Here is a 15,831-nt window from a genome sequence, read left to right as displayed (position 1 = left end):
CTCATCATCAGCAGCACTGTCTTCTGGGTTTTTCTAATGCAATCTTTGCCAACTTCTGTTCCCAAATAATATGTCATTTCATCAAACGGTTTTCCCATTTATGAACTAATTGTTTAAGTCAGTATGAGTTTATAAAAGCGTTGAATGCATCTAAAAATAGCACATCATTCATAATTTAAAATTCTTGAAAACTAGAGGCCTATATTCTACAGTAGAAGTCGGTTATAATGACAGCTCATAATTATGGGTAAGTTTGTTGTTGTAATGGATTTCTCGTTATATGCAGATGGCTTTTGTTAGCTTGTGGCATTAGCTCTTTGACAATCACCTGCAGATCACTCGTTATATCAAGATTGTGATTGTAAGCCATACTTGTTTATTCAGGCTTTCATCAGAGTGAAGCACTCGAAGTTGAACTTTTGGGGGAGGGGTGGTTTAAGATGGCTTCCGGGGGAGAGGAAGTGCCTCCGGGAAAAGTGATTCCATAAAATTCTGAAGAAAATTGTATGTTAAAATGAATATACCCTGCATCATCTTGGCTGAAAAAATTTGAACGAAGTGAATTATTTCTTCATACAAATAAAATAAATTGAAAATTAAAAAAAAATAAAGATTTGATGACATTTATGTTTTTTATATTTTTTGAGTATGAAAGAAAATTCCAAAAAATAAATTCTTGGGTCTGAAAGGGTTATGATAGTATGGAAAATAGTTCTTGAAACCTTTAAAATTATTTTCGGGTTATATATCTTTTTGTGATTTTGTTCATTATTTGGTCAACTTTTTTATTTCTCAAAGCAATGGTTTTTATATTTTGTGGATGGTGGGCTTGATGCTGTATTTGTAAAAATTTCAAGGTACCTTGACTTTTTCTGCCTTCTGAATCATTTTCTTGTTCCAATGCAATCATTGTGACTTAAAAAATTACATCCCTTGTGAACTAGCTAAATTATTACAGTGGAATCTTGATAACTACACACCCCAAGAACTAGAGATGTGAGGTGAGAATATTCTCCTAGAGATGTAAAAATTGGAGAATAATCGAGAATATTCATTTTTCTTTTAAATAATTTAAATTTTTTTACTAATTTTGTTTATATTGTGAAATATAAATCAGTTTTCATTACCTGAAACGTTTACAACAAAATAATTTTTTTGGTATAATCACCCCCAATGATAACTTTTAGTTCGAGAATATTCTCCGGGTCATGATGAGAGGTTTTAAAAGTTTGGTTATAAAGATTTTTAGAAACCTTTAGATTAAAACCTTAAAAAATTATTTTAAAATTGGATAAATTTTCAGAAATACATTCAAAACAAAAGAAATTAAACCAAAGTTGATTGATAAAGGAAGCTATTCTTATTATAAACACCTTCATTCTAAGAAGATACAGAACTGTTGTTTTCTTCAATGCACATACACTTAAATTCTGTATCACTCACATTTCTTTAAAAGTTGTGCAATTCAGCCCTGTTGGTTTAAGTTTCTTGCTTTCAAACTTTAATATTGTGGTCTACAAACTTCAAATGCCCATCTTCTTGACGGGAAGAGAGACGGGGACAGAGAATATTCTCTCAAATGACTACTATTAGAAGTTACTAGAGAATATTCTTATAAAAAATAACAATTATTCTCAAGTTATTTATTGAGATTATTTATTATAATACATGCTATTACATATATTCTTGATAATACTCTCTGGAAAGATTTCGGTATAACTGAAGAATATTCTCATCGAGGAGAATATTCAAGAATATTCTCTTTAAGGACTATTATTAATAACTTCAGAATAATTCTTACTATTTTCTATAAAAATATTCCACTGTAATTTATGAAAGTAGTCCTTCCAGAGAATATTCTCAAGGATATTATATGTAACTATATTATAAATAACAGGAGAATATTCTCATCAAGAACTTATAAGAATATTCTGAAGTTATTTATAATAGTAGTCCTACCAGAGAATATTCTCGAATATTCTCCTCGATGAGAATATTCTCCGAAAGATTATTCTCGAGAATTTTAAATCTCTACCAAGAACATGAATAAACATACGAGTATTAACTTAAGCAAATGCCAAGTTAGCAAGGTCCATTTGATCTTTCACAAAATTTAAAAAATATTTGTGTACCTATTTATAGTTGAATACTTCAGGTCAATCATCAGTAAACTAGCAAAAAGAAAAAACTAATTTTTTAATGAAAATTTTCTGAATAATGGTAATTCAATTAGAATGAAAAAAACACAATGTTTCAAAAAAATTGTTATTTGTGAAACAGCAGTGCAATTCTCCATAAGCAGAAAAATTTTCCTATTCTCACTTAAGAATTTTGATCTAGCTACTTCAACCATCTTCTCACTCAAAAGTTTCAGATATTATTCACACTTATCTGAAACTTTTTGTTATCCAGTTGTCAAGTTTAAACAATGGAAAGTGTTTCTTTACCCAAAGTGTGAGGGACTATTTTGGATTAAAAAACGACAAAAAGCAAATACAAGGATCACAACAGGCAAATTGCTTAACAATTTGGCTGAAAACGTTTTTCCACACAAGTATGGATGCTAAATATAATCAGAAAACCCAATATAAAAGCATGTATCACTAAAAAAAAATTAATAATAATACATTAATAATAACAGGGCAATCAACTTTCTGAATTGGATAGAATCATGGTTAAGAACCACGGTTCTCTTACGAGTTGAATGGTGTCACTATCCCGGATGCAACTAGAGTCACCGATTTGGGAATTCTCATTGACGAGCGACTTAAGTTTTCTGAACATTGTTCAGCGGTTGTCAAAAAATCGAATAGAATGCTTGGTCTCATTTTCAAAAAGGTCTCTTCGCGTTCTCCTAAAGTCATTCTTCCGCTTTTTCGAGGCTTAGTTCGTCCTGGACTGGAGTATGCTGTAAGGTTTTGGAGACCATACCTACAGAGGGACATAGACTTGGTTGAAGGGGTGCAGAGAAGAGCTACGCGTGTCCTTATTGGCACACAGGGCTTGAGTTATGAAGAAAGACTTCATTTTTTGAATATGTTTACATTGGATGAACGCAGGTGTCGAGGAGATATGATCGAAGTGTTCAAAATTTTCAATGGGATGGATAGGATGGACCATGAACTTTTACTACACCGCCAATCGACTGCTTTTACAAGGGGACACCAGTATCGATTGGTGAGGGACAATGCAAGGTTATGGTGTCGCAGGGAATTTTTCTCCAATAGGGTTGTTAATAAATGGAATAGCTTACCCCCGGAGGTAGTAAATTGTAACACAATTGACACGTTTAAAAAGAAATACGATAAACATGTTGGGGTAAATCGAGAAGCTATCCATTCTTAGAATAAGACAACCATAAGTATTCTTTATGGGCATTGTATAATATTTTATCATGTGTATATATTGTTTAATTTGTGTTAATTGCATTTTTAATTGGGTTGCTGTATTTTTGAAACATATGACAACCATATTTTTATGGGCATCTTTTTATCAGCCACCTCGTTGGGCATTTTGCCTGTTGTGGCGTTGTATTTGTATTTGTATTTGTATAAGAGATAGGTTGCAATGAGTTATGGTGAACAGGGAATTCTCTAATGGGACAGGCGTCACAAGTGGAGTTCCTCAAGTAAGTGTCCTTGGCCGCAGACTTTTCACTTTTTATCGATAAACTCAATCAGGGTATCAATGGGATTGCTAGCAAATTCACAGAAGATGTGAAGCTAATGGAGGTAATCGGGAATCAAAGTGATAGGGAGTTGCTTTAGACCAACTTAAACAGGATTGCGTCATGGGCAAATGAATGATGTTTAGCTTTGACGAGTGCATGGTCGCCTATTTTGTTTACAACAACCCACGGTTCTCTTACGAGTTGAATGGTGTCACTATCCCGGATGCAACTAGGATGACTGATTTGGGAATCTCATTGAAGAGCGGCTCAGGTTTTCTGAACATTTTTCAGCAGTGGTTAAAAAATTGAATAGAATGCTTGGTTTTATTTTCAAAAAGGTATCTTCACGTTCTCCTAAAGTCATTTTGCCACTTTTTCTAGGCTTAGTTTGTCCTGGACTGAAGTATGCTGCAAGGTTTTGGAGACTATACCTACAGAGGGACATAGACTTGGTTGAAAGGGTGCATAGAAGAGCTATGTATGTTCTTATTTGCACGCTGGGCTTGAGTTTATTAGAGAGACTGCTTTTTTTTGAATATGTTTACATTGGATGAACACAGGTGGGATAGGATGGACCATGAATTATTAGTACATCGTCAATCAACTGCTTTTACAAGGGAACACCAGTATCGATTGGTAAGGGACAATGCAAGGTTATAGTGTCGCGGGGGGGGGGGATTTATCTCTGATAGGGTTGTTAATAAATGGAATAGCTTACCCCCAGAGGTAGTAAATTCTAACACAATTGGCATGCTTAAAAAGAAATATGATAAACATGTTGGGGTAAATCGGGAGGCTATCCATACTTAGAATTACACAATCATAAGTATTTTTTATGGGCATTATATAATATTTCATCATGTATATATATTGTTTGTAATTGCATTTTTAATTGGATTGCTGTATTTTTGAAATATACGGCATCAATATTTGTTATGGGCATCTTTTTCTCATCCACCTCGTTGGACATTTTGTTTGTTGTGGTGTTGTATTTGTATAATAAATACATACACTGCCCATAAGAAAAAGATGAAAAGATTATGGTTGTCTTAATTAAGTATGGATACCTTTTCGATTTATCCCATTATGTCTATTGTAATTCATTTTAAATGTATCAATTATGTTAGAATTCACAACCCCCAAAGGTAAGCTACTTCATTTATTGAAATGTCCTATTCGAGAAGAAGTATGAAACACAAAGAATGGTTAAAATATACGAGAGCAATGTTGTAAAAATTTCTGAAGTTGGTAATGCATTGGCAATTAAAAAAATTAGTTGTGGTAGATAACACAGATCAAATCTTAGTCCTTAAGCATGGTTTAGCTATCTTAAATAGTGTTACAGAGGTTTCTCCAGATCGAATTCAGTATTGTTCCAACCATTAGAACAATAAATGTTGAGCTATCAGGGTAGTCGAGTTAATGCATGTTCAGTGATCAAGGTTCTATTATATCTAGATGACAGCTGTGTTGAAGCCGTTAACACTATAAACAATAGTTACTATATGTGTGGTGAAATATTCCTTTTAAGAGACCATTTGGAGATTTGAGGGGGGGGGGGGAACATCAACAAAACCTAGTCCTATTTAATCAGAAGTTTTGTATCATCAATTTCAGTTAAGGTAAGAGTTTACAGTATGCCTCTTGTACAGGGTGGGCAAAAAATCTGTAGAATCTTTCAAAATGAATAAAACCGGAATAAAAAACAGTTTACAGGGTTAACGGTTTTAGGGGCTAGGTCACAGGAATTTTTTTAAGACTAAAAAAAAAAAAACAACTAAAAAACAGCCGATAGGGGATGCTGGTCTGAGCGGAACCTCGTGGTACTTCTGTAGAAATATGTGAATGAGATGGTTACAACAACTTGTGCTCCTAATTCACATCCAGTTCACCATTGTAAACCATGTATGTGGACCTGCTGCACTCTGCCATTGCTGTATTTGTGACTCATCTGCAATGTGTTATTCCCTGTGGTGGTGGTCATATGGAACACATACTGCTGTAATAAACGATTTGGAGGCATTCTGTTCATTATTTGCATATATTTTCTTTGACTTGTGTACGTCAGCGCTACCTATCGGCTGGTTTTTTTTTTCTGTCTTAAAAAAATTCCTGTTACCTAGTGGTGCTAGCCCTAGAAACCGTTTATTATTTCGGTTATTTTTCTGTTTTTTATGAATTTTTAAAGTTTCTGCAACTTTTTTCTTACCCTGTATTTTATTGATTGTATTTTCACAGAAATCTTTCTTTATCATTGCAGACAGTGAAATTTCAGGCTGAAAAGAAAATCGCAGTAATGAATTCTGAAATTAACAGTTTAAAGGTTAGTTTATATTTTTCTTAGAAGTCAAACACAAAATTGGTGTTTTCTGTTGTAGAACAACTCTGTATCCACACTATAGTCCGTTTCAGGTTAACTTTGCAGTGAAGGGGAAGCTACGAGGGAACCACATCACTCGTTGCTATGGGAACGAAAGCCTCTTAACCCAATGTATCGATGCGCTGCCTCGGTAAGGTATGGTCGATTCTCGCCAATCTCACTGAGAAAAATATTTTTTACGTGTAACGTAATTGCACAGTTAAATTATTAATAATTATAGAATTAAAAGAAAACCATTGCCGATACTTTCAGAAATTAAAGTGAGGTTTTTGAAATCATTTGTTTTGTTTTTTGATTAGAAAGTGTTTTAAAATTTAGAAAAAATAATTATCTTCTATCAGCGTGTCACTTACTCTTCATTGATGTGCCGTAAGTAACACTAAAAATTTCAAAAAACAGTCATATGTTTCTGCGATATTTCCCTTCCCTCAGCTGAAATTTATTTACAAAAAAAAATCCAAACAATATTATGGAACCAACGTATAATTTTAAAATACTGTATATTAACCATGGCTCTCAAAAATTTTTTCTTCAATGGAAAAAAATTAATATTAAATAAAATTGAGAAGAAGCAGATTAACTCTGTTTTCACGTGTAAATGCAGGAATAGCACCAAATAATAATAATGATACGGAAAAGTTTAGAATTTTTCTACTCACTTTTCTTGCCGAAATTTTTGTCGCTCGACCTTCCCTCACGACAGCTTTAGTCTTTTGTTACGGTTGATGTTCTGCTCATGGTTATTACGGATGATTCTTATTGAGTTTTGTTTACAGCGAGTATTCAAGAACCAAAAATATAGTATTCAGGAATGGAAGAGCAGAGAACTTTAGTGTGGCTATCTCTGGTGAAAATAAAGACACAACTGTCACATAAAAGATGAAAGCCCAAACTACTGTGGACCCCTCTCTCATTTATTCTATCTGAAGAGACACTAAAGGCAAGGGACATCGAGAGAAACAGGTGGGTGGAAGATGGCGTCCGTTCGTGTGAGTGGAAGTCGCAACTCTGTCAACACTCTTCGTGATCGGAAACTAAAACTATCCCATAAACATAGCAAAAAATAAATAACTAAAAAAAAAAAAGGAAAACCTAACCAAAACTTCTGCACCCATAAACAACCTCTCACAATAGTATCTGCAATCTCATGGAAGAGAAACACTTCTTGTAATCTATGAGTGAATATCTGAACTCACTGAAGCCTATTTTTGGGAGAAAATAAAACTGATTGAATATTCGTGTTTATGTAAGCCTATAACTGCATGCAAAACAATGAAAAATTATATCGTTATGGAAAATTCAACCAAATGACGAAAAATATATATATATATATGCGCGAGATATTGGCGGGAAAAATTTCTAGGATATCGCACCAGAGTGTTGTTGCTGTTGTTGTGGATTTTTGATAATGGTAACCAATATTTTTTATAATTTAAAAATTTTAAACAAGTAAACATCGGTTCAAAACGATGTTTTTTCAGTATTTTTTTTCAAAATCATAGAAAAAATCAAAATATTCTGTATAAAGGTTCATCTTAAACCTCCGATATATGAGAATATATTTTGCGGCGAAGGAATACACTCTCTACCTTTCTCTTCACTGCAAAGTTAACCTGAAACAGACTATAGAGAAAAAACCATTAATAAAAACTAATAACGAGGAAAAGTTACAAATTCCAGGAGTTAAGAGCTTTTTCCCCTTATTATTTGTGCTTATCATAGGTTTTTTCTTTATTGTGATTATCAGGCAAAAAGTTTTTTACTCCTCCAGCTTTGCAGAAGTCTGACCTTTCAAATAAAGAATGGGGGAAAAAAACAATTCAATACTCGAATAATTATGTGAATAATTAAAACAAAAGTATTTAGAACACAGATATAAATTTTGATATAGTACAGTAGACTCTTGATAATCTGGCTGTGAGCTATTTACTAGTCTAGTCCAAGCAGTAATTTGGATTTTTTAGCTAGTTTTTAGCTTCTTTTGAGCATTTCAAAGGAAAACATGCCTGTGCCCAGAAGTTTATATTATTTAAATAGGCTTTTTCATGTGGAAACCATTATGATTGATATCACTGGTATGAAGGTGATGTGCTGACACTTCAATTCAAATAGCGACTTATCCATTGGTAGCTCAAATTTGACTCCATTAAATTGTTTGATTCCAGATAACGGCTATATATACAGTTTATTAATTAGAGGAAACACACGGTATGTTAATACACATATACGAAACAAGAAATACATGGACGCATAAAAAATGACATCTTGACTCTGCAAGAAACGAAAGCCTCTCTCTCAAAACAGCGAAAGAGAGGTAAAGAAAAGGCACTCTCAAGAAAACGATGTGTTGACAGATTTATAATATTGGAATGTCAACACCTATACGCACTCTTGCTGACAGCACCGCCACATTCAATTAACTTCCAGTAATTTGGCAGTTTCAGTAATGTAGCATATCCAATATCCTGATCTGATATGTGCTGGATTAGCAAGAGTCTACTGTAATTTTGTCTTTTAAAAAAATACCATATTTAGTGTATATATATACCATATTTTTTCCTCACAGAAGTGAGAAATGAGTGAGCAGCATGTGAATTAATTTACACTGCTGGCCACCCAAATTGCAACACCAAGAAAGACAAGAGATATCGCAACAATATTTATTTTGTAGATAACATGTTGACCAAGCATCAATGATTAAATTTATAGACTTCTGTGAAGTGTGGTTCCTGCCAAAATCAGTAGCCAGAGTAGCTGCCATTGTTGGAGATCACCGCTGCCACACGCCTCGGCATTGATTCAAAGAGACTTTGGATGTGTTCTTGGGGTACAGCAGACCAAGCAGCTTCCACGCGTTGCCAAAGTTGATCTGGTGTGGCAGCTGGGGATGTAATCTGGGTCAATCGTTGAGCAACCATGGACCACATGTTTTCTATCGGCGAAAGATCCAGAGAGCGAGCTGGCCAGGGAAGCAATTCAATCTGGCGATTGACGAAGAACCTTTGGACAATGCGTGCCACGTGTGGTCGCGCATTATCCTGTTGAAATATGGCTGTGGGCAAGCCCTGAAGGTAAGGAAGGACAACTGGCTCCAACACCTCGGAGATGTAGCGCTGGCTTTTTAAAGTACCGGCAATGCGTACTAGAGGAGTGCGAGAGTGATATCCAATACCGCCCCATACCATAATACCCGGTGCAGGACCAGTGTGGCGGTGCATAAAGCAGCTGTTCAGCATCCTCTCTCCACGGTGTCTCCAGACTCGAATCCGACCATCGTGGTGTTGCAGACAGAAGCGTGACTCGTCAGTAAAGACAATTTCATTCCATTGTGCCGTCCACATCCTTCTTTCATCGCACCATTGGCGGCGGAGGCGTCTGTGGTTCTGCGTCAAGGGTAGACGAAGCAATGGACGTCTTGTGGACAGACCACTCTGCTGTAAACGGCGTCCAATGGTATGCGCAGACACTGGATGATGCGGTACAGACTGAATGTGCTGTGCTATGGTTCGTGATGTGGCTGAGCGATCCGTCACTGCCATACGCACAATACGTCTGTCATCACGTGAAGTGGTGCACTGAGGTGGATGCGATCGAACACGTCGGTCCGTCGTACCCTCCTGCATCCAACGATCACATATCCGCGTTACAGTTGTTTGGTTTCGTCCAACACGACTACCAATTTCCCTGAAAGATAATCCACAATCTCGGTAGGCCACTATCCTTCCTCTGTCGAACTTGGATACTTGATCAAAAGATGATCGCTGTTTTCTGAGAGGCATAATTGATCGTTTTTTTAAAAAAACCACAAGAAAAACACAATTGCCGTACTTCAAATCGTCGAAATCTCCAAGCCTTAAATAGCGCTTTGAAGTGGCGCCACAGGCGCGCGTGATGTGCGTCTGCGCTGAAATTCTAATCATTTGCATATCTCACCTCCGCTAATGCATGTTGTAAATTTCATATTATTTGCATGCTTCCTTCAGGGTGTTGCATTTACGGTGGCCAGCAGTGTATTTTTAGTTGTACATGCATACTATTGTACTAATTCATTATATTTTTCTGATGTGTCATTAAAAACCCAGAATAGTATTTTCTTATATATAAATTTGCATTTTTCAGGTTCCATCATTTCTCAATTTTAACTTAATAATTATCACGTAGGAACACCCCCCCCCCCCCCCATCCTGATTCAACTAATCCGAATAATTTGGCTCTATATGAATGACAATTAGGTTGATGATTTTTGATATGTTGGTTTTTATATGGCCATATGAGCTATATTCAATGCACATGAACCAATATGAACAGTTTTTTTTATACATGGTGACCTGTAAGTGCTAATGCAGCTTTTATCTCATCAACCATTCCTCATAGAGGAATGATTTGAATTTAAAACAGGATTCTCAGTGACCTGGAAAGTCAGGAAATTGGTCGTGGAAAATATGAAATATTTGCCAAAAATCACGGAAAATTCTAAATACTTGGGAAAAGTCAGAGAAATTCAAAGAGGATAAATGTACGTTCAAGTGGTTTATCTTCCCTTTTTTCCATAGAAGATTATTTTTCAGATTCCCCTGGAAGAGAAAAAAAAAATCCTTATCAGCATTTTCTTCCAGATCCCCTACTGAAAGAAATGCCTTATCAGTTGAAGGGTGGGATTTTACATACTGGAAAACTGTTGGTGAAGTTCACTGAATCTGCTCTCTGAGTAAATTGATGAAGGGATCCAAAGTTGAGAGACCCTCCTTTCCATTGTTGAAAATAAAGCCAATACCATCTCTTTTGAAAAAACATTTTATCCTCTTGTTTTTTTTTCCTGCCCGTTGGTAGAGAATCTTTATATGTAGAAGAATGATTTGAATTCAATTACCTCTGTGTGAGATTTCCAAGGAAACTGGTATTGTGTGCAAGATCATATATATACAATTAGATTTTGGAAGGGGTTGTGGTGGCAAAATATTAACATTCTGTTTGTAATGTGCTTTTCAATGGTATATTACCGAGAAATGACATAATTTAGAGTGATATTGGACAGGTTTGAATTAAATATGCATATGACCGAGAGAGTGTACTCGCTTTTGGTCAGGGAGAGTCAGGGAAATGATCAAGCAGATTTTGCTAGGAACCCTGTAAAAAATGCTCAAAATGTGTTCAAAAATCACTTTTACCAGTTTTGAGAAGGAAAATATGGTGTCATAAAATAAAAATCTAAATTTCTATACAATTCTGCTGTCCCCTAACTTCCAATTAGAAAGTTGTTGCCATGTCTCTCTTGAGGCCAGCAAAAAGTTCTGCATTTCTATATGTAATATTTGTTGCGATATTTGAATTCATAAATAGAAAATAATTTGGGAAAGACCAACATAAATGAAGAAGCAAGTGTTGTCCATTACCTTTTACTATTCTTCTCAACTTTTCTCTGATTTTTGAATTCAAATATTATCTTAGCAAGTATTGCATTTAGAAACGCAGAACTTTTTTTGTCGTTCTCAGGCAAGACAGGGCAACAACTTTCTAATTGAAAGTTAGAGGAAAGGAAGTTGTATCAAAATTTAGATTTTTTATTTTGTGACACTGCATTTCCACTCACAAAGCTGGTACAGAATAATTTTTTAATGCATTTTGAGCAATTTTATTTTAAAATTTGAATCATACCTCTAAGATGAACTGTTCATGAGATAAAGACTGCATTAGCACTTACAGGACATCCTGTATAAAAAGTTTATGCAACAAAGTCCAATCCTCTTACCCCTTTTCTACTATTTTTTGTCTCAGAGTAACATTTTTTTTTTACAATTCTTCTTCACTCATTACAAATTTTTTTTAGTGCTTGCTTGAGATAAAATTTGTAATTTTTTTCACAAAGATTCAGAAGTGTTTTTTATATAATTATTTTTTATAATTTCTCAAACCAACCAGTTTAAAGAAAATCATTCAAGCTTAGCATGGCCTATACTACCCTAAGTTACTCTACTTGAAACATTATTCATAGAAATGATATTTGAAAAACATATGGTAGTCACATTCATTAGTATTCTCAAGAAATTTTTTCCCCAATTTCTTCCTTTACACCCTTTCTGTCTCAATCGCATTATGGGTCCCTGAGCGCAAAGAGATATTTTGGAGCCTCAACTAGGTTGGATGTACCAGCCTATCAAGTTACACACTTATTATGGAAAACCACAGTAGACGTATCACTAAGCCCTTTATCCACTCAGCTCTGGGCCATTCTCAGCCGAGCCTATGTGTTAAAAGACTGCCATTCATTGCTCGGTGGAGTAGATTTGATGTAGACATGAATTTTATCATGTCCTGTGTAATTTTATGAAATCAAGATTTGAATACACTTCCCACAGTTATGAAACAGTGCTCTCTGAAACACATAGTATAACCAAGGTTCCATTGAAATTCTTTTTCTGCATTTCTAGTTGAACAGTAATATTTAATTTGTATGAACTTTTAGCAAGTTGAAGGCATTAACCTAATTTCTGGTAATTAATTACAACTCTTCTTAAACATGTTTTTGCAGCTGTATACAGTTTGAATGTTTCTTATTTTATTCTGTTCATGAGTTAATTTATTGTGTTCCAATATTTCTTTAAGGAATACCAGTTGAACGCACAAAGCTCACTGGTTGAAGCTCGTGAAAAAATAGACAGTCTGGAGGTAAATTTGTGATTTCCTCTGCTTGTATGATTTGAACCCTCTACTGTGTCTTATAAAATTATTTCTAATTTGAAAAATCAGCAAACTGAACATAATATAATGCCATAGATCTATACACTTTTTCCTATCAGACACTTATCTATATTCAAATATATTCTGTGATAGTTTTGTTGTTATATGAAAGATATTTTACAATAGATTGATTTTTGATTGTCTAGACATTTTTCTAACTGAGCTAGACAGCCTAGTCAATTTTGTAACACTATTTTCCAATTATGACATCGATAAGTTGGGAATTTTCTTTTTATCTTCAGCTTATCCATGAAATTAAATATTTTTCTGTTTGTTTTCATAGCCGCACAGTAAATTCAAAACATGAAAATACCAAAACGTAGTTTGATGGCGATTTGATTTTCATAAAACTTAAACACCTAAAAAGCGAAGTAATTTTTTGTCATAATTTAGAATAAAAACTGTGTGAGCCTAAAGGCCTTCATCTACTTTTGCCTTTTGCCCCCCAGTCTTGTGAAGGTAATGTCTATTCCATTGTATAATAATACTCATTTCAATTTCATCTGATAAATTGAGGAATCATGCAGTAAATATGAAGACTGATTTGATTTCTAGACAACCATTAGAAACACATTGGAATATCACCTTTATATTTTAATAATTTTTTTTCCAACTTAGTCTGATCTGGCTAAGAGTGTCTGTATTCTGCTGGTATGGGATTTTGTTTCCTGGTTCCTGAACCACTGGAGATTATTTTGAATCACATTGTAACATTTGCGAAGATTTTGTTCTTCCAAAAGCTTTTATAGTGAGAGATAGATGGTTTTTTTCATCTCGAGATATCAAGGAAACAGTTATTTTCCGGATATTATGCTGAGGTGAACTTGGAAAGAAAAGTAATCACGTCTCCGCCAGGACTCGAACCCAGACCCTCTTGCATACCGGGCAAGCATGCTACCATCTACACCACTAGAGACACGTATCGATGGAATTACTAGCAAATTCGCAGATGATGTGAAGCTAATGGGGGTAATCGGTAATGAAAGCGATAGGGAGTTGCTCCAGACCAACTTAAACAAGATTGCAGCATGGGCAAATGAATGGGGCATGACGTTTAGTGTAGATAAGTGCATGGTCGCTCATTTTGGTTCGAACAACCCATGGTTATCTTACGAGTTGAATGGTGTCACTATCCCGGATGCAACAAGAGTCACCGATTTGGGAATTCTCATTGACGAGCGACTTAAGTTTTCTGAACATTGTTCAGCGGTTGTCAAAAAAGCGAATAGAATGCTTGGTCTTATTTTCAAAAAGGTCTCTTCGCGTTCTCCTAAAGTCATTCTTCCGCTTTTTCGAGGCTTAGTTCGTCCTGGACTGGAGTATGCTGTAAGGTTTTGGAGACCATACCTACAGAGGGACATAGACTTGATTGAAGGGGTGCAGAGAAGAGCTACGCGTGTCCTTATTGGCACACAGGCCTTGAGTTATGAAGAGAGACTTCATTTTTTGAATATGTTTACATTGGATGAACGCAGGAGTCGAGGAGATATGATCGAAGTGTTCAAAATTTTCAATGGTATGGATAGGATGGACCATGAACTTTTAGTACACCGCCAATCAACTGCTTTTACAAGGGGACACCAGTATCGATTGGTGAGGGACAATGCAAGGTTATGGTGTCGCAGGGAATTTTTCTCTAATAGGGTTGTTAATAAATGGAATAGCTTACCCCCGGAGGTAGTAAATTGTAACACAATTGACACGTTTAAAAAGAAATACGAAATAAACATGTTGGGGTAAATCGAGAAGCTATCCATTCTTAGAATAAGACAACCATAAGTATTCTTTATGGGCATTGTATAATATTTTATCATGTGTATATATTGTTTATAATTTGTGTTAATTGCGTTTTTAATGGGGTTGCTGTATTTTTGAAACATATGACATCCATATTTTTATGGGCATCTTTTTATCAGCCACCTCGTTGGGCATTTTGCCTGTTGTGGCGTTGTATTTGTATTTGTATTTAAAGGCACGACCCTGCCTTCCTTATTTCACGCATTGTGGCATGAAGTGCTGGAGTAGAGGCATTAGTAGCCTCTCTTAACTTCAGGAAATAGCATGCTTGCTTGGTATGCAAGAAGGCCTGGGTTCGAGTTCTGACGGAGATGTGACAACTTTTCTTTCCGAGTTCACCTCAGCATAATATCCAGAAAATAACTGTTTCCTTGATATCTCGAGCTGAGAAAAAGTCATCTCTCTCTCTCTCTAAACTGTCCCACCCGGGGGCCATTTCCTGAAGTTAAGAGAGGCTACTAATGCATCTACTTCAGCGTCTCATGCCACAGTGAAATAAGGAAGGCAGGGTCATGTCTCCAGTGGTGTAGATGGTAGCATGCTTGCCTGGTATGCAAGAGGGCCTGGGTTTGAGTCCCGGCGGAGACGTGATGACTTTTCTTTCTGAGTTCACTTCAGCATAATATTCAGAAAATAACTGTTGCCTTGAGCTTTTATAGTGCTTAGAAGAGAAATGTCATGTGTGAACAAGTCATCAGTGTTGAAGGTGGGTGTGGCATAGTGTTTGTGCTTATATCTCTTCGTTGAGACAGAGCAACGGGCCGTGTTCTGGTTAGGAGGAAGTGTGACAATACCCTCTAATGAGATTAGTTGATGCTTACCACATTTTTGGTTCGCATATGGAATCACATTTTGTCATGTTATACTGGGTGTTTCAACAAAATATCCTCAAGGAACAAACACCATCTGGAAGCAGCAGACATCACTAAAAGTAATACATGATACAAAGACGAAGAAGAATCCTTCTACAATAATTTAATTAGGAACAATACTACTACAGTAGATGCTCAAGGTTTTTGCTAGACACACTCGTACACATACACATTACATCAACACTGCATGGACTGCCGCACCTTCTCACAAATACCAGGTGCATGACACAACCAGATGTATTTACAAGTGTGTGACACAACAACTCTCTATAATGGCTCCGGATGGCATTTGCACAGCTACGTTCCTGTGTGATTTTGGATTGTTATTGTACGCCTGAATTAAATTGTCCTTTAATTTCAGCTGCATTTTTTTG

General features: G+C 35.7%; 1 protein-coding gene across 2 annotated transcripts in view; it reads left to right on the top strand.

Annotated features, from left to right (window-relative positions):
* LOC149066103 (uncharacterized) overlaps positions 1 to 15,831 on the top strand; it is an 86,752-nt gene that overhangs the window by 50,060 nt on the left and 20,861 nt on the right. For both annotated transcript variants that reach the window (XM_089253159.1, XM_089253158.1), the window contains exons 21-22: positions 5,931 to 5,993; positions 12,654 to 12,716. In XM_089253159.1, the coding sequence (XP_089109285.1) occupies positions 5,931 to 5,993; positions 12,654 to 12,716 (126 nt within the window). The remainder of the gene's footprint in view (positions 1 to 5,930; positions 5,994 to 12,653; positions 12,717 to 15,831) is intronic.

This window comes from Pholcus phalangioides, unplaced genomic scaffold (assembly GCF_987345545.1).
Source record: "Pholcus phalangioides strain wild (caught in Gottingen) unplaced genomic scaffold, Ppha-v1.0 ptg000032l_1, whole genome shotgun sequence".
NCBI classification, from domain to species: Eukaryota; Metazoa; Arthropoda; class Arachnida; order Araneae; family Pholcidae; genus Pholcus; species Pholcus phalangioides.
The sequence above is the reverse complement of the archived record's forward strand: the minus strand, read 5'-3'. Positions and strand labels throughout refer to the sequence as shown.